The sequence below is a fragment of the Procambarus clarkii genome, chromosome 24 (assembly GCF_040958095.1).
Source record: "Procambarus clarkii isolate CNS0578487 chromosome 24, FALCON_Pclarkii_2.0, whole genome shotgun sequence".
Taxonomy (NCBI): domain Eukaryota; kingdom Metazoa; phylum Arthropoda; class Malacostraca; order Decapoda; family Cambaridae; genus Procambarus; species Procambarus clarkii.
Genome location: NC_091173.1, coordinates 28529801 through 28554581, shown reverse-complemented (window position 1 = coordinate 28554581; position 24781 = coordinate 28529801). Strand labels below are relative to the sequence as shown.

The window sequence follows — 24781 nt, the reverse complement described above, 5'->3', positions numbered from 1 at the left end:
CCACCCCCTCATTCCACCCAACAGACACCCTACCTGCCCCAACCCCTGTCAGCCCCCCACTAAGTACCCACCTAAGGCACCCTCCCCCCCCCCACCCCTCTCCTCCCACTCACCCCCCTCCTCCCACTCCGCCCTCCCCCCAGGACCTCCCTTCTCCCCCATCCCCCAAGCCCTCCCTTCTCCCACATGCCCTTCCGTCCCTCTCACCCACAAGCCCTCCATTCTCCCCCACCCCCCTTAGCTCCCCACTCTCCCCCACCCCACCTAAGCCTTCCCCTCTCCACCACTCCCCAAAACCCTCCCCTCTTCCTCAACCACCTCAGCCTTCCCTTTCCCCCCACGCCCCCCAAGCCCTCCCCACTTTATTGCCCCCCCAAACCCCCCTTTCTCCCCCATCCCCCCACCCCCCTCAACCCTCCCCCTCTCACCCACCCCCCCGAACCCTCCCCCCTTCACCCACTCCCCCTACCCTCCCCCTCCCCCCTCACCCACTCCCCCTACCCTCCCCCTCCCCCCCTCACCCACTCCCCCTACCCTCTCCCTCCCCCCTACCCCCCCAAGCCCTTCCTCCTCCACCAGTCTCCCCATACCAGATCCTCCCAGCTCCCGCTCACCCCAGACCCCACAGGTCCTCCCCAGAGGAGAAGCAGAAGAGAGTTAGTTTCAGGGCAATGTACTCGAACATAGATGGGATCACACGCAAGGCAAGTGAACTAAGGGAAAGAGCACAAGAAGTGAACCCAGATGTAATTGGACTCACTGAAACAAAACTCTCTGGAATCATAACAAATGCCGTGTTTCCCCAGGAGTACACAATAATAAGGAAAGAGAGGGAAGGTAGGGGAGGAGGAGGAGTGGCCCTACTCATGAGAAAGGAATGGAGTTTTAGGAGATGGCTATCCCGGGCTGTGAGGGTTTCAGAGACTACATAGCAGGCACCATGACAATGGGAGGACCAAGGATAGTAGTAGCAGTAATATATAATCCTCCACCAAATGACAGAAGACCCAGTCAAGAGTACGAAAGCAACAACATGGCAGTTAACACTATAATTGAGAGGGCAGCCTCTTCTGCCTGTAGAAATAGATCCCACCTGCTCATCATGGGGGACTTCAATCACGGCAGGATTGATTGGGAGAACAAGGAACCGCATGGAGGCGAGGATACGTGGAGAGCCAAACTACTGGAGGTGGCGACTAGAAACTTCTTAACCCAGCATGTCAGTGAACCCACAAGGATGAGAGGAAATGACGAACCAGCGAGACTCGACCTGGTTTTCACCCTAAACGACTCTGACATAAGAGAAATCAGTTTTGAGGACCCAGTAGGAATGAGCGACCACAGTGTATTGGTGTTTGAGTACCTGATTGAAGAAGGGTTATTGAACTCGAGAAGGGATACCGAAACCAAAAGGTTAGCATACCGAAAGGGAAACTATGAGGAGATAAGAAAATGCCTAGCAGATATAGCATGGGAAACAGAGCTCAGGGAAAAGACGGCCCAAGATATGATGGAATACATCATGCAAAAATGCAAGGATGCAGCAAACAAGTTTGTCCCAGTCCAAAAGGAAAACAGTGAAATGAAGATGAGAAACCCATGGTTTAATCAGAGATGTAGGCTAGCTAAGCAGCAAAGTAAAAGGGCATGGAGAAACTATAGGAATAACAGGACACTGGAGAGCAGAGAAAGATACCAGAATGCCAGGAATGAATATGTTAGGATGAGAAGAGAGGCAGAAAGACAATACGAAAATGACATCGCAAGCAAGGCAAAGACTCAGCCTAAATTGCTGCATAGCCACATCAGGAGAAAAACAACAGTAAAGGAACAGGTTATGAAATTAAGGTTAGGGGCAGAAGGATTCACTACAAACGACAAGGAAGTGTGTGAGGAACTGAATAAGAAATTCCAGGAGGTCTTCACCTTAGAGCAAGGAGAAATCCCAGAGATAAGAGAGGGAATAGCTAACCAGGAACCACTGGAAGAGTTTGAGATTACCAGCGGGGAAGTAAGGAAGTGTTTACTAGAATTGGATGTGACAAAGGGTATAGGTCCAGATGGAATCTCCCCTTGGATACTAAAGGAAGGAGCAGAAGAACTGTGCCTCCCGCTCTCCATGGTGTATAACAAATCACTGGCAACAGGGGAACTGCCAGAAATTTGGAAAGCAGCTAACGTAGTCCCGATATACAAGAAAGTGGATAGACAGGAGGCACTGAATTACAGACCAGTGTCCCTAACCTGCATATCATGCAAGATGATGGAGAAGATTGTGCGAAGAAAGCTAGTGGAGCACCTGGAGCGAAAGAACTTTGTAACACAGCATCAACATGGATTCAGGGATGGCAGGTCCTGCCTCACAGGGTTACTTGAATTCTACGACCAGGCAACAAAAATAAGGCAAGAAAGAGAAGGGTGGGCAGACTGCATATTTTTGGATTGTCAGAAAGCCTTTGACACAGTGCCACACAAGAGGCTAGTGAAAAAACTGGAGATGCAGGCTGGAGTGAAAGGGAAGGTACTCCGTTGGATACAGGAGTACCTAAGTAACAGGAGACAACGAGTCAGTGTGAGGGGTGAGGTCTCAGATTGGCGAGACGTTACGAGTGGAGTACCGCAGGGGTCAGTCCTTGGACCTATACTGTTTCTGATATATGTAAATGATCTTCCAGAGGGTATAGAATCGTTTCTCTCAATGTTTGCCGATGATGCAAAAATTATGAGGAGGATTGAAACTGAGGACGATAGTAGGAGGCTACAAGATGACGTAGACAGACTGAGTGAATGGTCCAACAAATGGCTGTTGAAGTTCAACCCGAGTAAATGCAAAGTAATGAAACTAGGTGGTGGAAATAGGAGGCCAAACACAGGATACAGAATAGGAGATGAAGTACTTAATGAAACGAACAGAGAGAAAGATCTAGGAGTTGATATCACACCAAACCTGTCTCCTGAAGCCCACATAAAAAGAATAACGTCTGCGGCATATGCGAGGCTGGCTAACATCAGAACAGCGTTCAGGAACCTGTGTAAGGACTCATTCAGAATCTTGTACACCACATATGTAAGACCAATCCTGGAGTATGCGGCCCCAGCATGGAGCCCGTACCTTGTCAAGCACAAGACGAAGCTGGAAAAAGTCCAAAGGTATGCCACTAGACTAGTCCCAGAACTAAGAGGCATGAGTTACGAGGAAAGGCTGCGGGAAATGCACCTTACGACACTGGGAGACAGAAGAATAAGGGGAGACATGATCACAACCTACAAAATCTTCAGAGGAATCGACCGGGTAAACAAGGATAAACTATTCAACACTGGTGGGACGCGAACAAGGGGACACAGGTGGAAACTGAGTACCCACATGAGCCACAGAGACGTTAGAAGGAACTTTTTCAGTGTCAGAGTAGTTAACGGATGGAATGCATTAGGCAGTGATGTGGTGGAGGCTGACTCCATACACAGTTTTAAATGTAGATATGATAGAGCCCAGTAGGCTCAGGAATCTGTACACCAGTTGATTGACAGTTGAGAGGCGGGACCAAAGAGCCAAAGCTCAACCCCCGGAAGCACAAATAGGTGAGTACAAATAGGTGAGTACACACACACACACACACACACACGCACACACACACACACACACACACACACACACACACACACACACACACACACACACACACACACACACACACACACACACACACACACACACACACGTCTTTAATGAGTCGCTTATGACGGGAGAATTGCCCAGTTGCTGGAAGAAGGCAAATGTCGTACCGGTTTTTAAGAAAGAAGATATGGAGGAGGCACTTAACTACAAACCCGTATCACTGACAAGCATCCCCTGCAAAATACTTGAAAGAATAATTAGGCTAAGACTTGTTGCTCACCTGGAGAGCAATAGGTTTGTAAACAAACACCAACATGGGTTCTGGACAGGAAATCATGCCTAACAAACATTTTGGAATTCTATGATAAAATAACAGGGATTAGGCAGGGCAGAGAAGACTGGGCAGACTGCATATTTCTAGACTGCCAAAAGGCCTTTGATACACTACCACACATGAGATTGCTATTCAAACTTGAGAGGCAGGCAGAAATAAGCGGAAAGGCCCTAGCATGGGTAATGAACTACCTAACAGGAAGGAGCCAGAGAGTAAAGGTAAGGGGCGAGAAGTCGTACTGGCGAATAGTAACGAGTGGAGTACCTCAAGGATCGGTGCTGGGACCAATCCTATTTCTAATTTACGTAAATGATATGCTTACAGGAATGGAATCCTACATGTCAATGTTCGCAGATGACGCAAAATTAATGAGAAGAGTTGTGACAGATGAGAATTGTAGGATCCTCCTTGAGGACCCGGACAGATTGCAGAGATGGTCACTGAAATGGCTACTGGAGTTCAATACGAGTAAATGTAAAGTTATGGATATGGGATCAGGTGAGAGACGACCAATGGAACAATACACAATGAAGGGGAACTGCCTACCTGTAACGATTCGAGAACGAGACCTGGGAGTGGATGTGACACCTAATCTAACTCCTGAGGCACATATAAATAGGATAATGACAGCAGCGTACTTAACACTGGCGAAAGTTGAAACTTCATTCAGAAACCTAAGTGAGGAGGCTTTTAGGGCACTTTACACTGCCTACGTGAGACCCGTCTTAATGCCGCGCCATCATGGAGTCCCCACCTGAAGAAACACATTAGGAAACTGGAAAAGGTTCAGGAGTTTGCGACGAGGCTTGTCCCAGAGTTACGAGGGATGGGATATGAAGAGCGCCTGAAGGAACTGAACCTTACGACACTAGAAAAAAGAGGGAGAGAGGGGATATGATAGGAACGTATAAAATACTCAGGGGAATTGACAAAGTAGAAATATATGAAATTTTCACACATAATAGTAACAGAACGAGGGGACATGGGTGGAAGCTGGAAACTCAGATGAGTCACAGAGATGTTAGGAAGTATTCTCTAAGCGTGAGGGTAGTGGAAAAATGGAATGCATCTAAGGAACAGGTTGTGGAAGCAAACTCTATTCATAATTTCAAAACTAGATATGATAGGGAAATGGGACAGGAGTCTGCTGTAAACAACCGATGGCTTGAAAGGCGGGATCCAAGAGTCAATGCTCGATCATGCAAGCACAAATAAGTGAATACAAGTAGGTGAGTACACACACACACACACACACACACCAAAGAGCCAGAGCTCAACCCCCGCAAGCACAACTAGGTGAGTACACACTCACACATACTCACACACACGCACGCACGCACAAGCAGAGAGGGAGGACAGCGCTCTGAGATCACTGTTCTGAGAGCTGCTAAGCACAGCATCCTGGGAATGTGTGTGTGAGTAAGAGAGAAATTCATGTATTCGATATGATAGAAGAAAATAGGTCTGGAATCTTTACATTAGTTAACCGACAGTTAGAAATTCGGGGTCCAGGAGCTAACAGCCTGAACCTGCAGGCACAAATAGAAAATATACACACACCAAAAAAACATGCGCTTGCGCAATTTCCGGGTATGTGGTGAAATTATCGATATAAATAACATTTACTGATTAGGCATTGCTACATATCTTGGAAAATATATATTCAGACATATTTCCGGCTGTAATATATATATATACAATATATGTGCAAACAAGCCTGAATGGTCCCCAGGACTATATGCAACTGAAAACTCACACCCCAGAAGTGACTCGAACTCATACTGCCAGGAACACTCTGCTGGCGTACAGGATCCCTTAACCGCTCGACCAACACGACCGGACAAAAGAGGATGGTAGCCGAGGCTATTTCCATCCCCCCCGCCGGCACTCGGTTAATCTTGGGCATGGTATTTTATCAAATCACCTCATTCTTTGGGGCACACGTGAGGAACACAAATGCGAACAAGCCTGAACGGTCCCCCAGACTATATGCAAATGAAAACTCACACCCCAGAAGCGACTCGAATCCATACTGCCAGGAGCACTCTGCTGGCGCACAGGATCCTTTAACCGCTCGCCCAACACGACCAGACATAATGAGGTGATAGCCGAAGCTATTTCCATCTCCCCGCCGGCACACGGTTGGTAATCTTGGGCATGGTATTTTATCAAATCATCTCATTCTTTGGGGCACACGTGAGGAACACAAACGCAAACAAGCCTGAATGGTCCCCAGGACTATATGCAACTGAAAACTCACACCCCAGAAGTGACTCAAACCCATACTTCCAGGAGCACTCTGCTGGCGTACAGGATCCCTTAACCGCTCGACCAACACGACCGGACAAAAGAGAATGGTAGCCAAGGCTATTTCCATCCCCCCCACCGGCACTCGGTTGGTAATCTTGGGCATGGTATTTTATCAAATCACCTCATTCTTTGGGGCACACGTGAGGAACACAAATGCGAGCAAGCCTGACTGGTCCCCCGGACTGTATGCAACTGAAAACTCTCTCCTCTTTAGTCAGGTCGTGTTGGTCGAGCGGTTAAGAGATCCTGTACGCCAGCAGAGTGCTCCTGGCAATATGGGTTCGAGTCATTTCTGGGGTGTGAGTTTTCAGTTGCATATAGTCCTGGGGACCATTCAGGCTTGTTCGCATATATATATACAGGCATACCTCAGTTTAAGAGTTTAATTGGTTCCTGGAGACGCCTTGTATTCCGAAAACTCGTATTCCGAAGCTAATTTCCCCATGAGAAATAAAGGGAAATGAATTAATCCGTTCCTGACTACCCCAAAAACCCCACATCAAACAAAATTTTTATACCTAATTCATCTAAATAAACCTCCAAATCTATGTTCAAGTTATTACTTACCTTGCTGTTGAATGCTGTAGGCGTATGGAAGATGGTGAGGAGGGGGGAGGAGGAGAGGAGTTATTGTTTGGAAGGGGAGTCCCCTTCCATTATCACATCAGGCAGTGAGGACCTTTCTGGTGTGCTCTCCATGGGACGTTTTATCTGAGTGCCACTAGGTCCTGGTTGAGGCTCACTGCTCGATTTCCTCACCACAAATTTGTCCATGGAAGCTTGCTTTTCCCTTCTTCGCAAGCTCTCTCTGTAGTAAGGCATCACATTGTCATTGAAAAGATTAAGACAACGGCCTACTACAGCTTTCTCTGGGTGAGTCTTTTCAACAATTGTTTGAATCTCTTCCCACATCTGATACACCTTCTTAATTACTGCAGAATGGACATTCGCTGCTGCCGCCTCCTCCTCCTCCACTGCAGAATCATCCGCTGCTGCGTTGTCTTGCTGTTCCTGTTGAAGGGCTAGGAGTTCTTCGGTGGTCAGTTCTTCGTTGTGTTCTTCCACCAACTCCTCCACATCTTCACCATCCAATTCCAAGCCCATTTGCTGGCCTAGACTAACAATTTCCTCAACAATAGGCGCATCATTTATAGGCTCAAACCCCTCAAAGTCTAGTTCTCTCACATATTCAGGCCACAATTTTCTCCAGCCAGAGATCAGGGTTCTTTGAATCACTTCTTGCCAGGCTTTGTCAACGAGTTTTAAAGCACTACAAATGTTAAAATGCTGTTTCCAGAACTCTATGAGGGTGAGCTTTGTGGCTTCAGTCACTTCAAAACATTTCCGAAAAAGTGCCCTTTCATGAAGTTTCTTAAAATTCGCTATGATTTTCTGGTCCATAGGCTGAATTAGAGGAGTGGTCTTAGGAGGAAGGAATTTCACTGTGAGGAATTTATTGTATCTGGGCAACAAATCATCTTTCAAGCCTGGAGGATGAGCAGGAGCATTGTCGAGGAGCAGCACGGCTTTGAGTGGCAAATGTTTCTCCTGCAGATATTTTTCTATGGCAGGGCACAGCACTTCATTCACCCACTCCGAAAAAATAAGCCTAGTCACCCATGCTTTTTTATTAGCCTTCCACATCACACACAAATGGGTTTTCTGCACTTTATACTGTTTGAAAACCCTTGGATTTTCAGAATGATACACTAGCAAGGGTTTAATTTTCAAATCGCCACTCGCATTTGAACACAACACAAGCGTAAACCTATCTTTCATAGGCTTGTGTCCAGGCAAGGATTTTTCCTCCTTGGTAATGTATGTCCTCTTAGGCATTCTTTTCCAATGTCCTGTTTCGTCACAATTAAACACTTGTTGCGGTAGGTATCCCTCAGCCTCTGCAAACTCTTTAAATTCGTCAATAAATCGTACAGCGGCTGGTTTGTCTGAGCTGGCTGCCTCCCCATGCCTTGTAACACTATGGATACCACTCCTCCTTCTAAATTTTTCAAACCAGCCCCTGCTTGCCTTAAACTCTTTCATATCTGCATCACTCGTTGCAGGGGTATTCTTTAGATCTTATTCTTAAGGTCTTCGTGCAACACCTTGGCTTTCTCACAAATAATGGCCTCTGAAACACTATCACCCCTTAACTCCTTGTCGTGTATCCAAATTAATAACAACTTTTCCACTTCTTCAAGTATTTGTGGTCTTTGTTTCGTTATTGTTCTTACTCCTTTTGCCACTTTAGCACCAATAATCTCATTTTTCTTCTTAAGTATAGTGCATATTGTTGATGTGGCTTTGTTGTACTGCCTACAAAGTTCAACAACACGTGTACCGTTCTCAGGCTTCCGAATGATCTCTTGTTTCTCCTCTATTGTCATCCTCACATGGGCTTTCTGGCCTTTATCCTTACCACTGGCTTTCTTGGGACCCATGGTGAGACATATAATAACAAATTGTATAGTCAAATCACCAAAAATCCAACAAAACACTGAAAATACGCGAGAAGAATTGATGTGGGGTAGTCGCTGAGCTCGAGACAATGGTAAACTGAGGGGCGGCGGGGCGGAGGGGCGACGATCGCTAAACCACCACGCGCTAGGTCGGCCTGTACGCGTATCAACAAACTCGCGTCCCGAGGTAACCCTCGCGTTCCGAGACATATTTTTCGAGGAAATCTTGCTTGTCTTCCGAAAAACTCGCATACAGGGACACTCGCATTCTGAGGTACCAATGTATATATATATATATATATATATATATATATATATATATATATATATATATATATATATATATATATATATATATATATATATATATATATATATATATGTCGTACCTAGTAGCCAGAACGCACTTATCGGCCTACTATGCAAGGCCCGATTTGCCTAATAAGCCAAGTTTTCCTGAAATAATATATTTTCTCTAATTTTTTTCTTATGAAATGATAAATCTAACCATTTCATTATGTATGAGGTCAATTTTTTTTTATTAGAATTTAAATTAACGTAGATATATGAACAAACCTAACCAACCCTACCTAACCTAACCTAACCTATCTTAATAGGTTAGGTTAGGTTAGGTAGCGGAAAAAGTTAGGTTAGGTTAGGTTAGGTAGGTTAGGTACTCGAAAAACAATTAATTCATGAAAACTTGCCTTATTAGGCAAATTAGGCCTTGCATAGTAGGCTGAGAAGTGAGTTCTGACTACTAGGTACGACATATATATATATATATATATATATATATATATATATATATATATATATATATATATATATATATATATATATATATATATATATATATATATCGTACCTAGTAGCCAGAACTCACTTCTCAGCCTACTATGCATGGCCCGATTTGCCTAATAAGCCTAGTTTTCATGAATTAATGTTTTTTTCGACAACCTAACCTACGTAACCTAACCTAACCTAACGTTTTCGGCTACCTAACCTAACCTAACCTATAAAGATAGGTTAGGTTAGGTTAGGTAGGGTTGGTTAGGTTCGGTCATATATCTACGTTAATTTTAACTCCAATAAAAAAAAATTGACCTCATACATAATGAAATGGGTAGCTTTATCATGTCATAAGAAAAAAATTAGAGAAAATATATTAGTTCAGTAAAACTTGGCTTATTAGGCAAATCGGGCCTCGCATAGTAGGCTGAGAAGTGAGTTCTAGCTACTAGGTACGACATATATATATATATATATATATATATATATATATATATATATATATATATATATATATATATATATATATATGCGAACAAGCCTGAATGGTCCCCAGGACAATATGCAACTGAAAACTCACACCCCAGAAGTGACTCGAACCCATACTCCCAGAAGCAACGCAACTGGTATGTACAAGACGCCTTAATCCACTTGACCATCACGACCGGACATAATGAGGTGATAGCCGAGGCTATTTGAACCACCCCACCGCCGGCACTCGGATAGTAATCTTGGGCATAGCATTTTACCAAATCACCTCATTCTTTGGGGCACACGTGAGGAACACAAATGCGAACAAGCCTGAATGGTCCCCAGGACAATATGCAACTGAAAACTCACACCCCAGAAGTGACTCGAACCCATACTCCCAGAAGCAACGCAACTGGTATGTACAAGACGCCTTAATCCACTTGACCATCACGACCGGACATAATGAGGTGATAGCCGAGGCTATTTGAACCACCCGACCGCCGGCACTCGGATAGTAATCTTGGGCATAGCATTTTACCAAATCACCTCATTCTTTGGGGCACATGTGAGGAACACAAATGCGAACAAGCCTGAATGGTCCCCAGGACAATATGCAACTGAAAACTCACACCCCAGAAGTGACTCGAACCCATACTCCCAGAAGCAACGCAACTGGTATGTACAAGACGCCTTAATCCACTTGACCATCACGACCGGACATAATGAGGTGATAGCCGAGGCTATTTGAACCACCCCACCGCCGGCACTCGGATAGTAATCTTGGGCATAGCATTTTACCAAATCACCTCATTCTTTGGGGCACACGTGAGGAACACAAATGCGAACAAGCCTGAATGGTCCCCAGGACAATATGCAACTGAAAACTCACACCCCAGAAGTGACTCGAACCCATACTCCCAGAAGCAACGCAACTGGTATGTACAAGACAACCTACCTACCTAGGTACCTAGTAGCCAGAACGCACTTCTCAGCCTACTATGCAAGGCTCGATTTGCATAATAAGCCAAGTTTTCATGAATTAATGTTTTTTCGACTACCTAACCTACCTAACCTAACCTAACCTACCTTTTTCGGCTACCTAACCGAACCTAACCTATAACGATAGGTTAGGTTAGGTTAGGTAGGGTTGGTTAGGTTCGGTCATATATCTACGTTAATTTTAATTCCATTAAAAAAAATTGACCTCATACATAATGAAATGGGTAGCTTTATGATTTCATAAGAAAAAAAATAGGGAAAATATATTAATTCAGGAAAACTTGGCTTATTAGGCAAATCGGGCCTTGCATAGTAGGCTGAAAAGTGCGTTCTGGCTACTAAGTACGACATATATATATATATATATATATATATATATATATATATATATATATATATATATATATATATATATATATATATATATATATATATATATATATATATATATATATATATATATATATTTTGTGACGATAATCTCTTTCAAGAGAGATTGAGCCTGCTCTTCCCTACATAATTAAGTCAAAATACAAGATACTATATACAAGATACGTTCACCAAGTATCGCCAAACGTTTTGCCCAGAGAGCAAATCGTACCCCAACACCTGGCCACCGCCGTAACCAGCTAACTGCTCATCCTTTGCCTGCCTGTTGCTGATTGGCTGGTGTCTCGTCGCCTCTGCCCTCCGCCACCACCACAAGTCGACGTCTGGGCTGCAGTGCGCCAGTCTCGTCAGAATATCTCAGTGCTCCATGCAGTTGACATCTCTCGCTGGTAGACTAAGCCTTGGCTTTCGTGTACTAAAGGAGGTGGCAGCTCGAAGCCAGTATTCCAGCACTCATATTTTATTTTGCTATCACTGTAACTTACTTGTCTTAGCGTAACTTTTCATTTGCCAGTGATTATTCATGTTATTTTGTTTGTTGACTTGTCCTACATTTTATGAGATTACCTTTATTCATGTCTTGTTTTCTAGAGTAATTAAAATTTTATTGTTTATATACTTGTGTTTTGTGTGTCTTCCCATTACCTTACCACAGACGAAAGGACAAACTTTTCTCTTTTTTTTTTGTGATGTGACGAGGCCCTGCCCCTAGCTTTTGAAACAGCCGAACACCAACGCTTTACCGTCATAATATATAGATATATGTCGTACCTATTAGCACTTCTCAGCCTACTATGCAAGGCCCGATTTGCCTAATAAGCCAAGTTTTCATGAATTAATATATTTTCTCTAGTTTTTTTCTTATGAAATGTTAAAGCTACCCATTTCATTATGTATGAGATCAATTTTTTTTTATTGGAGTTAAAATTAACGAAGATATATGACCAAACCTAACCAACCCTACCTAACCTTTAGGTTAGGTAGGGTTGGTTAGGTAGCCGAAAAAGGTAGCCGAAAAAGATAGGTTAGGTTAGGTAGGTTAGGTCGTCGAAAAAACATTATTTCATGAAAACTTGGCTTATTAGGCAAATCGGGCCTTGCATAGTAGGCTGAGAAGTGCGTTCTGGCTACTAGGTACGACATATATATATAAATACATAAATATATATATATAAAATATATATATATATATATATATATATATATATATATATATATATATATATATATATATATATATATATATATATATATATATATTATATTTATATATTAAAAAAAAAAAAAAAAAAAAAAAAAAGTTTGTGAGGGTACCACCACCTCTGGTGCCAATGTGGGGACCCATAGCCTCGGAGAAGAAAATAAAAAGTATTCAGAGGAGACCTTGTGGTTTCTCACTGAACACTAATATTATCTTCCCCTACCACCCCCATTCTTTTGTATGTACACATATATATTTACTTTATTTGAACTTTGTTACAAAAAAGGAGTTACATATGGGTTACAAAGATGGTTATCATAGGTTGTCGAGTTCCTCCAGCTCCTCAGATGGCGGGCAGGAACCCCCGATGCAGTGCGCATTTCCCCTCTGTATCGCCACACTGAGGAGCTGGAAAAGAAAGCTTGCAGCTCTCGGGTCCCTTGTTGTTTCAATGAGCCTAGAACCCAGTTCCTTCAAAAAACTTGTAGCACTTTTACCCCAGGCGCCGAGTGTCTCAGAACCAATGGGGACAAAATTGTAGTGGTGATCCAGTTCTCTATACTTACGGGATTTGGCTGCTTCCCTGCGGGTGGCAGCGCCACCTGGTTGTGCAACACTGAGGTTAATGTAGGTGTTAGCCAGGGTTGATACGCACGTGTAGTCCCATTTAATTTATATATATATATATATATATATATATATATATATATATATATATATATATATATATATATATATATATATATATATATATATATATATATATATATATATATATATATATATATATATATATATGTCGTACCTAATAGCCAGAACGCACTTCTCAGCCTACTATGCAAGGCCCGATTTGCCTAATAAGCCAAGTTTTCATGAATTAATTGTTTTTCGACTACCTAACCTACCTAACCTAACCTAACCTATCTTTTTCAGCTACCTAACCCAACCTTACCTATAACGATAGGTTAGGTTAGGTTAGGTAGGGTTGGTTAGGTTCGGTCATATATCTACGTTAATATTAATTTGAATAAAAAAAAATTGACCTCATACATAATGAAATGGGTAGCTTTATGATTTCATAAGAAAAAAATAGAGAAAATATATTAATTCGAAAAAACTTATGCAACTGAAAACTCACACAATATATATATATATATATATATATATATATATATATATATATATATATATATATATATATATATATATATATATATATATATATGTATATATATATATATTTCATACACTGATGGTTTCTGGTGTCTGAACCTCAAAGCGGAATCCCGTGGTCTTATCAAGCCCCCTGTGAGCATCCTCACTACGGAAGGATTCCAGCCAGGTGGGCACAAGTTGAGCCCCAGCTGGGACTTCATGCCATCCCTGGTGTGCCACAAAGCATGGAGGTATACAGGTGCTCTACCTTCCACTCACGTTAACTGATAATCACATTCAAGTCCGTAAAATCATTTAGTTCACAATTAGTTACATCAGTAATATTTGTGATACGCTTGGACCTTAAAACCAGGCTGGGATCAGGTGGGTGCGAAAGGAACTGGCCCTGAAGGTCAGGTATGGAGGAAGAAGAGCTGGCACTGAAGATCAGGCGTTAGGAACTAGCCCTGAAGGTCAGATGTGGGGGAGAAGAACTGGCCCTGTAGGTCAGGTGTGGCGGGAGGAACTGGCCCTGAAGGTCAGGTGTGGGGGAGGAACTGGCCCTGAAGGTCAGGTGTGGGGGAGGAACTGGCCCTGAAGGTCAGGTGTGGGGGAGAAACTAGCCCTGATGGTCAGGTTAGGTGGGAGGAACTTGCCCTAAACATCAGGTGTGGGGGAGAAGAACTGACCCTAAAGGTCAGGTGTGGGGGGAGAAGAACTGACCCAAAAGGTCAGGTGTGGGGGGAGAAGAACTGACCCTAAAGGTCAGGTGTGGGGGGAGAAGAACTGACCCTAAAGGTCAGGTGTGGGGGAGGAACTGACCCTAAAGGTCAGGTGTAGGGGGAGAAGAACTGACCCTGAAGGTCAGGTGTGGGGGAAGGAACTGACCCTGAAGGTCAGGTGTGGGGGAAGGAACTGACCCTAATGGTCAGGTGTGGGGGAAGGAACTGACCCTGAAGGTCAGGTGTGGGGGAAGGAACTGACCCTAATGGTCAGGTGTGGGGGAAGGAACTGACCCTGAAGGTCAGGTGTGGGGGAAGCAACTGACCCTGAAGGTCAGGTGTGGGGGAAGGTACTGACCCTGAAGGTCAGGTGTGGGGGAAGGAACTGACCCTAATGGTCAGGTGTGGGGGAAGGAACTGACCCTAATGGTCAGGTGTGGGGGGAGAAGAACTGACCCTGAAGGTCAGGTGTGGGGGAAGGAACTGACCCTAATGGTCAGGTGTGGGGGAAGGAACTGACCCTGAAGGTCAGGTGTGGGGGAAGGAACTGACCCTGAAGGTCAGGTGTGGGGGAAGGAACTGACCCTGAAGGTCAGGTGTGGGGGAAGGAACTGACCCTGAAGGTCAGGTGTGGGGGGAGAAGAACTGACCCTGAAGGTCAGGTGTGGGGGGAGAAGAACTGACCCTGAAGGTCAGGTGTGGGGGGAGAAGAACTGACCCTGAAGGTCAGGTGTGGGGGGAGAAGAACTGACCCTGAAGGTCAGGTGTGGGGGAAGGAACTGACCCTGAAGGTCAGGTGTGGGGGAAGGAACTGACCCTGAAGGTCAGGTGTGGGGGAAGGAACTGACCCTAAAGGTCAGGTGTGGGGGAAGGAACTGACCCTGAAGGTCAGGTGTGGGGGAAGGAACTGACCCTGAAGGTCAGGTGTGGGGGAAGGAACTGACCCTGAAGGTCAGGTGTGGGGGAGAAGAACTGACCCTGAAGGTCAGGTGTGGGGGAAGGAACTGATCCTGAAGGTCAGGTGTGGGGGAAGGAACTGACCCTGAAGGTCAGGTGTGGGGGAGAAGAACTGACCCTGAAGGGCAGGTGTGGGGGAAGGAACTGACCCTGAAGGTCAGGTGTGGGGGAAGGAACTGACCCTGAAGGTCAGGTGTGGGGGAAGGAACTGACCCTGAAGGTCAGGTGTGGGGGAAGGAACTGACCCTGAAGGTCAGGTGTGGGGGAAGGAACTGACCCTGAAGGTCAGGTGTGGGGGAAGGAACTGACCCTGAAGGTCAGGTGTGGGGGAAGGAACTGACCCTGAAGGTCAGGTGTGGGGGGAGAAGAACTGACCCTGAAGGTCAGGTGTGGGGGAAGGAACTGACCCTGAAGGTCAGGTATGGGGGAAGGAACTGACCCTGAAGGTCTGGTGTGGGGGAAGGAACTGACCCTGAAGGTCAGGTGTGGGGGAATTAACTGACCCTGAAGGTCAGGTGTGGGGGAAGGAACTGACCCTGAAGGTCAGGTGTGGGGGAAGGAACTGACCCTGAAGGTCAGATGTGGGGGAAGGAACTGACCCTGAAGGTCAGGTGTGGGGGATGGAACTGACCCTGAAGGTCAGGTGTGGGGGAAGGAACTGACCCTGAAGGTCAGGTGTGGGGGAAGGAACTGACCCTGAAGGTCAGGTGTGGGGGAAGGAACTGACCCTGAAGGTCAGGTGTGGGGGGAGAAGAACTGACCCTGAAGGTCAGGTGTGGGGGGAGAAGAACTGACCCTGAAGGTCAGGTGTGGGGGGAGAAGAACTGACCCTGAAGGTCAGGTGTGGGGGAAGGAACTGACCCTGAAGGTCAGGTGTGGGGGAAGGAACTGACCCTGAAGGTCAGGTGTGGGGGAAGGAACTGACCCTGAAGGTCAGGTGTTGGGGAAGGAACTGACCCTGAAGGTCAGGTGTGGGGGGAGAAGAACTGACCCTGAAGGTCAGGTGTGGGGGGAGAAGAACTGACCCTGAAGGTCAGGTGTGGGGGGAGAAGAACTGACCCTGAAGGTCAGGTGTGGGGGGAGAAGAACTGACCCTGAAGGTCAGGTGTGGGGGGAGAAGAACTGACCCTGAAGGTCAGGTGTGGGGGGAGAAGAACTGACCCTGAAGGTCAGGTGTGGGGGGAGAAGAACTGACCCTGAAGGTCAGGTGTGGGGGGAGAAGAACTGACCCTGAAGGTCAGGTGTGGGGGGAGAAGAACTGACCCTGAAGGTCAGGTGTGGGGGGAGAAGAACTGACCCTGAAGGTCAGGTGTGGGGGGAGAAGAACTGACCCTGAAGGTCAGGTGTGGGGGGAGAAGAACTGACCCTGAAGGTCAGGTGTGGGGGGAGAAGAACTGACCCTGAAGGTCAGGTGTGGAGGGAGAAGAACTGACCCTGAAGGTCAGGTGTGGTGGGAGAAGAACTGACCCTGAAGGTCAGGTGTGGGGGGAGAAGAACTGACCCTGAAGGTCAGGTGTGGAGGGAGAAGAACTGACCCTGAAGGTCAGGTGTGGTGGGAGAAGAACTGACCCTGAAGGTCAGGTGTGGGGGGAGAAGAACTGACCCTGAAGGTCAGGTGTGGTGGGAGAAGAACTGACCCTGAAGGTCAGGTGTGGGGGGAGAAGAACTGACCCTGAAGGTCAGGTGTGGGGGGAGAAGAACTGACCCTGAAGGAGAAGTTGTTGGAGACGTCCTGATCAACGACGGTGAGGGTGGCGAGGACTTGGTCCCGGGTCAGACTCTCAGACACGTCCAGCGTCCACTCTGGCCGTGAGAACCTCGGCGGCACATCGTTCACGTCCCCCACCTCCACCACTACCGTCCCTGTCCCTGCAGGGGAAGGAAACACTGTTTAGGGAGACACTTGTCACTGTCCCTGCCCTTGTCCCTGAGGAAGAGGCTGGTTCAGGGAGACAATTTACACAGCAACCAATGCAACACACAAATATTCCCACAGGAATATAAAGGAAAGGGGGAACGGCTAAGGCTATGGGGAAAAGTCTATGGGGAGGCTAAGGCTATGGGGAAAAGTCTATGGGGAGGCTAAGTCTATGGGGAAAAGTCTATAGGGAAGGCTAAGGCTATGGTGAAAGGCTAAGTCACCAGATTTGAAGTACAACGTTGGTCTTTCACTCCTATAAAAAACGACTGTTCACAGGTTTGCTAATTAACTCTTTCATGACATGAATACAGTCAGTATTGATAATACAAAGGTGTCTGAGTAGCCAGTGCTAGATCATAAGCTTAGTTACTTGGTGCATTACAAAGAATTGCCAAGGCACTTAAACAGCAATATAGCATGAGATCAAGACAAGTTTGTTTGTTCATAATGTTACAAACAATCTAAGGTGCAGATATGAGGAAGATTACTTGTTAATTCTATTTTCTAAATGTGTACACAATAATATACTGAAAAATATAATTTGCTAATCTGTTTACTTTGTTTACCGTGAGATTAAAAGACAAGAACTTTCCTTTGTCTTGGGGAAAATGTTTGCCACTATGAATTTTAGAACAAATACCTCGAGTTATATTAAAAATGCAAAATTAAAAGACTTTCAGAGGGAATGATTGTCATGCTACCTAATGATTTTCAATATTTATATCAAATTTCTTCAGCCCTGTAAATTGTGAATCAATTTAACTCTATAATCATGATTCGTTTTATTTATTTCAGTCTGGATATGACTCTGTTTATCAGTGCTGAACACATTATATGACAATCATCACTACCATAACTATAACTCTCTCGCATTACAACGACCACAACCTTAGTCAGCACCCCATAATAGGCAGTATAGAAATAAAATTACTTTCTCCAACTGAAACGCGAAAAATCTTCCAATGAAACTGAAAAATCTATACTGGATATTTGTCCTAGCCTCTGTGCTCTGCTTGCTTGCTCTCCTGTCAACATTCACTCACAAACGTATTTATTCATTTACTTTCATCAAATCGGTGATGTTAATCATGCAACTTTTTTTATTTGTTTCCAATATGTCATAATTTGCATTTATCAGCATGAAAATGCGTCTGCTAATTGTTAGTTTGACACAATAATTATTGGGTCTTAGTCAGCTTTATATTTCCTTTGTTTGGTGCTGCAGATTTGCTTCCCAGTTTGGAGTCTTCACAAAATTAAAATGTAGAATAAGTCCTTATCGATCTTTTATATGAAGAGCAAATCTGGTCCCAAGGTTAAACGCTGTAACACTCCTCTTGAAATTTCTATCCATCCGGATGCATTTCTATTTCGAAGTAGACTTATGTGTCAGGATAACCAATTTTGCAAGACAAACTTAATGCAAAACCACCTATTTCATTTTTTTTAATTATTTTCGTCGAGGAACTTTCTTGAATGCTTTCTGAAAATCACACGATATCTAGCTCCTTACTTTCAACACATATATAAAAAGTATTACAAACGAAATTAAGATAATTAATAAGACCAATTTGAGAATATTTTTTGGAGTAGGACTGTGGGATAGCACCTCCATCCGGGGTGACCTCGGTCACGCATCTAGGGTCACCCAGGACGCTAATTTGATCCCTGTCCTACTTCAAACATATTGTCATGGATATATCTCGTGATTGTGATTTCATTGTATACACACATGATTTTTATGCTAACCATTTTGATAATTAAATTATCTTGACTCCCAATAATATACTATGAGTTCTCGAATTATTGGTTTCAGGAGTGTACCGACTACCGACGATCAGCTGATTGGCCGGTTGGCTGATTTGATTACAAGAAGAATAAATTTATTTGGTAGAAGTTGACGTGACATTGGCACGGTTTCCCTTCTTGCGGAACTGGTCCTGGCTTGAGTGACATTGAAAGTATGGTCAACTTTGCCTACTCTCAAGCTAAACGAAATTTCTTTCATCCTAAACCTGCTTCCAACACTAGTAGCACTGTACTAAGCCTTCCCTTCGTGTCTGAACTCAAAACTTTTACTAAAACCTTTCGTCCTCTTGACATAAAGCTCGCCTTTCGACAAACTAACACACTTCGTAGCAATCTAGTTCACTCTGCTCCTCCTGCTTCTAAGGTTGCTGGTGTCTATTCTATTTCTTGTTCGTCTTGTCCTCTCCAATATTTTGGCGAAACTGGCTGTACACTTAATGACACACTTAAAGAACACAAGAGAAGTTTTAAGTCTGCAGACACTAACAATGCTCTCTTCTGTCTTGTGAGGGATTCTAATCATCCTATTGATTGGTCTTTCTCCAAAATAATCTTTCCTGCCTCTACTCTACACAGACGCTGTCTTGTTGAATCGGCTCTAATACACAACGTACCCAACATGTACTTGAGTCCTGGCTTTGTTGCTGTGAACTCTTCCCTTTCACAGTATATACTCAAATGCTCGAATCTTTCCAACAAACGTGACCTAACATAAGCTTACTCTTCCATTTATCTTTCTTTCTCTTTCAATTTCTTTTTCTCTTCTCTCTTTTTTCTGTTCATTGTTTTCTCCTATGTTCGCTTGCTATTCACTTCTTATTCCTATTACTATCCCCTTCTCATTCGATGGTTATAATAGGAGCTGCCTCGTATGGGCCAATGGGCCTTCTGCAGTTCTTATTCCTACTACTATTACCTCTACTACACCTTACCTTGCTCCTCACCTCTCTCTTGCCTATTTATTGGCTGCATCAGCTTCCTCATCACCTCCACAGATCTCCAGTATCAGCTCTTGATGTTGGTAATGGCATCATGCCCGTGCCATCTTTTGGGTGGCTTAATCTTCATCATCAATCAATTCCTCATCGACAGACACACATAGCACCGCTCCTGTGCCAGGTAAGTTCACTACGGGCTCTCCATAGCCCGCGCTACTTGCCCCGCTCCTGTGCCAGGTAAGTCCACTACGGGCTCACCATAGCCCGCGCTACTTGCCCCGCTCCTGTGCCAGGTAAGTCCACTACGGGCTCACCATAGCCCGCGCTACTTGCCCCGCTCCTGTGCCAGGTAAGTCCACTACGGGCTCACCATAGCCCGCGCTACTTGCCCCGCTCCTGTGCCAGGTAAGTTACGGGCTCACTTGAAACTGCTTGAAACTTGTTCCGTGTTGCTGAGTTTATAACAACAACAACAACTTCCTCCTCACAATCGACTTGGGAATGGTCCAGGACGGACCAAACGTCGTCGTCCCTTCACCTTCTAGTGTTTGGTCTGGTCAACATTCTTCAGCCACTTTATTGTGACTCATCGCCGGATATAAAACATGTTTCAGTTCCATTTACCACAGGTAAATACCGAAGCAAAAAAATCGTATTTAATATCCTTCCCGTCTCTTCTAAGTCAACATTTATACTGCTGTGTAACTAATAGACTTGGAAAGCTAAAAAAAAAAAAAAAAAAAGTTTTCTCCATATAAAACAAATATATTTTCGGCTTGCTGTGCTATTTTCTGCAATATGTAATTCATATTCTAGAATGCCAAGTTGAGCGAGTTTGTTTGCATTAAATTCTAACATAATATATTTTCCTGTATTCTCCACATTGCGTTCTGGTAATTTTTGATGAATAAAATAAAAAAAATATATGTGTAATTTTTTAGTTCATTATTCAACCAGTTTGGTTTGATGGATAGTTTTGATCAGTTGCTTTCGTTCAGTGACATACTTTTTATTTGGATATGAAAACTCTTCAAGCAGTTCTGCTAAATTTTCAAGCTTAAAATCTGGAACTTTTTTGCGACCACTATTTCTTTCATAAAATAAATGATATTTGATCAGATTGAACGATGATTACTTCAATTAAACTCCCCACATCATCATTTACAAACTCCTTACTAGTAGTTAGAAGTAAATCCAAGCCATGTGCCTTCCGATTGGCTAATTTACCATATGAACTGGAATCTAGAATTAACATCCAGTAAATAATTAAATCGATATATTATGCAACAGATTCATGCATTTTTGGGAAATCTAATTGTGACTGTCAGTTATCTTTCATGGTATTATCACCGTAGGATTTTATATTGTGCCCTTCATGCTCTGTGCTCAGTTATTATCCCTCTTATCAATAGCTGTTTATGTTTGATTTATGAGACGGTTCTCCTTGCCTAAATATTGATATCTCTCACATTATTGTATTTTTGTTACCTACTCTGATACCTGGAGATTTACTATGCCACGCGTTACTACTAATGCTGCAACTTTACATTGTCGCTGCTATAGTGAGACACAGCGCATGTAAAGTGAACTTAATTTATTAGTGTTTTTATGTTGTAATGAGCACTTCAATTATGTCGCCCAAATTAAGATTTATACCAACCAGAGTTTAAGCATTAGCTCCCTAAATGCGGCATTATTTGCCGTTTTGTTATTGATATTTAACGACTTAATAGTTCGTGATGAGTATTATTTCGATTTACAATTTAAGACGACTAAAGTAGATGGCAGAATGGTGGCTTGTGGAGAATTGATTCCGCGCGCTGATGCTCCACACTACCAATGGAATACTCACGTTCCACTACCTCATAAACACACTACTAAAACCACACTGTTGAACGCTAGAGAAGAGAACGGTACACCCACCATAGAAGCCCCCCTGCGGTACATAGTAGAACCCAGCAGTACACAGTACAACCCAGCAGTACACAGTAGAACCCACCAGTACACGCGTGAATCCTATGGTACATCAACCGTGAAAGCTCCCTGTGGTACGCTAGATCTAGAAACCCTACGGTAAATCGAGCAGAGAACCTGTCTAGAGTGCACTAGAGACCCCCCATCCCCCCTTACGGTACACTCACCCTTAAGGCCACCCCCGTCAGTGGCCACAACCTGGACGGTGTACCGTTGAGTCTTCTCGCGGTCGAGGCAACAGAGCGCCGTGGTGATGAGCCCCAGCTGACTGTCGATGCTGAAGATGGGGCTCCCGCTCGACTCGTCTATCACATTCTTCTCCAGCGAGTAGACCAGGCGAGCGTTGTGGCCCTCGTCGGGGTCATCGTGGTCCGTGGCCACCATCTGGGCCACCACGGTGCCTTGGGGAAGACGGCGTCAGTAAGGATCACATCTTCCAGTTTAGGAATGCTGTAAATTTCTTAGTCGTGAAAAGCTGAGAACTAAACTTTAACAGTAAAATGTTACTACTTCTCTGTTTCGGTTTGACTGGTGATCATTTGACAAATATAAACACACACATAGATGTATAAATATATAAAATTATAATTTATTTAAAATTAATGTATGAAAAAATTGAAGAAAGCGTTTACTGAATGAGTCATACAATCTATTACACGCAAATTCACTTCTTTTTCAAGAATCTATATTCAACTCTCACCAACTTAAATAACCCAGAACGATAAGTAGAAGAAGAATAGAATTTAGGGTTATACGCTTCAAGCCTATGAAATTTAGAGAAATTTCTTGCAAATATTAAGAAAGCTCAAATCATACTACAGTTTTTTTGCTTTATGGAACTTCCTCTCAGCCTTCATGAGAAAACTATGAACAGTAATACCAAATTATAGATCAGATATGGTTTTAGTGGTATTCACCCTGAAGCATCTAAATGATTCACTTCATTCCGTAAATAAGTAAAATTTTCTTGGGCATTTGGCTGAAATTTTTTTCACGTCTGTTGCGAAGAATTTTTTTATTATTAATTTCTACTATATATATATTAACTGATGGATTGGATATTAATGTTTTCTTGTCAAAACTGACTATTTGTTTGGTGACTCGGTGAGACAGCCAACAGTTGGGATTTTATCTTGGGAAAGAAAAACTTACGTTTATTGTCTAAAAGATTAGATAGCTTTAAGGAGGTTCAATTGATGTATTTTATTTATTATTATTATTTTCAATTCATCATAATTATCAAATGAAATTGTAACAGCTGACGCTGCAGCAAACCTGGCATTCCGTGCCCCACACGACACAACTCTATGAACCAAACATGTTTGCCTTCTCCAGTAGAGCGGTAGAGCTGATGGTACCAGAAGGAGCGGTACCAGATTATATGTTCCATCAATGACCATATAATCTCTTCCCACAACCAGACCATCACCGGAGAAGTCTTAACAAACAACACAGAAATCATCGATAGATACAGCGATAGCAGGCGGCTTGACATCTGCAAGGCACTACACATCAAAAAGTCAACACCAGCAATCAACAGCCAATTATTTCACAACTAAATTCTACCCACTTCAAGACTCCGTACCAATATAGAAGCATCAAGAGGAAGTATGGACCAATAGGCACTTTGCAGTTACTTCCATTCTTCCCTCTCATTTATCCAATTAATACCCAATGTTCCGTGTTCTGTCTTGTGTTGGTCAAAAGTTTGTTCACCTCATCCAAAACTGTTGCAACATATCACCTCACCCAAATGCGAGTATATAAGACAAGTGTTAGAATAAGTAAAACTCTGTTTAGTGTTTTCAGGTTACAGTTGTGTGTGTGTAAACAAAAGTCTTTGAAAATGTAATAAGTTATTACGAAACGCGTTCAAGCGTTGCATCAGACTAGAAATAAAAATGAATTTTGGAGAATTGATTTTTCAATTACCATCGACAGTAAAAAAGAAACATAACAAATATTAAGAAAATTTGTATTAGAATTTTTAATCTTACTTTTTCAGTCAAATTTAACATATATATATATATATATATATATATATATATATATATATTGTGACGGTAAAGCGTTGGTGTTCGACTGTTTCAAAAGCTAGGGGCAGGGCCTCGTCACATGACAAAAAAAAAAAAGAGAAAAGTTGGTCCTTTCGTCTGTGGTAAGGTCTGTGGTAAGGAAGACACACAAAACACAAGTATATAAACAATGAAATTTTAATTACTCTAGAAAACAAGACATGAATAAAGGTAATCTCATAAAATATGCAGGATAAGTCAACAAACAAAATAACATGAATAATCACTGGCAAATGAAAAGTTACGCTAAGACAAGTAAGTTACAGTGATAGCAAAATAATATATGTAACAGGTGCTGGAATACTGGCTTCGAGCTGCCACTTCCCTTAGTACACGAAAGCCAAGGCTTAGTCTACCAGCGAGAGATGTCAACTGCATGGAGCACTGAGATATTTTGACGAGACTGGCGCACTGCAGCCCAGACGTCGACTTGTGATGGAGGCGGAGGGCAGGTGCGACGAGACACCAGCCAATCAGCAACAGGCAGGCAAAGGATGAACAGTTTGCTGGTTACGGCGGTGGCCAGGTGTGCTGGGTACGATTTGCTCTCTTTGCAACACGTTTGGCGATACTTGGTGAACGTATCTTTTATATAGTATCTTGTATTTTGACGTAATTATGTAGGGAAGAGCAAGCTCAATCTCTCTTGAAAGAGATT

General features: G+C 43.6%; 1 protein-coding gene across 1 annotated transcript in view; it reads right to left on the bottom strand.

The window, feature by feature from the left end:
• LOC123751693 (putative neural-cadherin 2) overlaps window positions 1-24781 on the bottom strand; it is a 400838-nt gene that overhangs the window by 155337 nt on the left and 220720 nt on the right. The window contains 2 exon segments of the mRNA XM_069330285.1: window positions 17112-17275; window positions 22216-22449. Of these exon segments, the coding sequence (XP_069186386.1) occupies window positions 17112-17275; window positions 22216-22449 (398 nt within the window).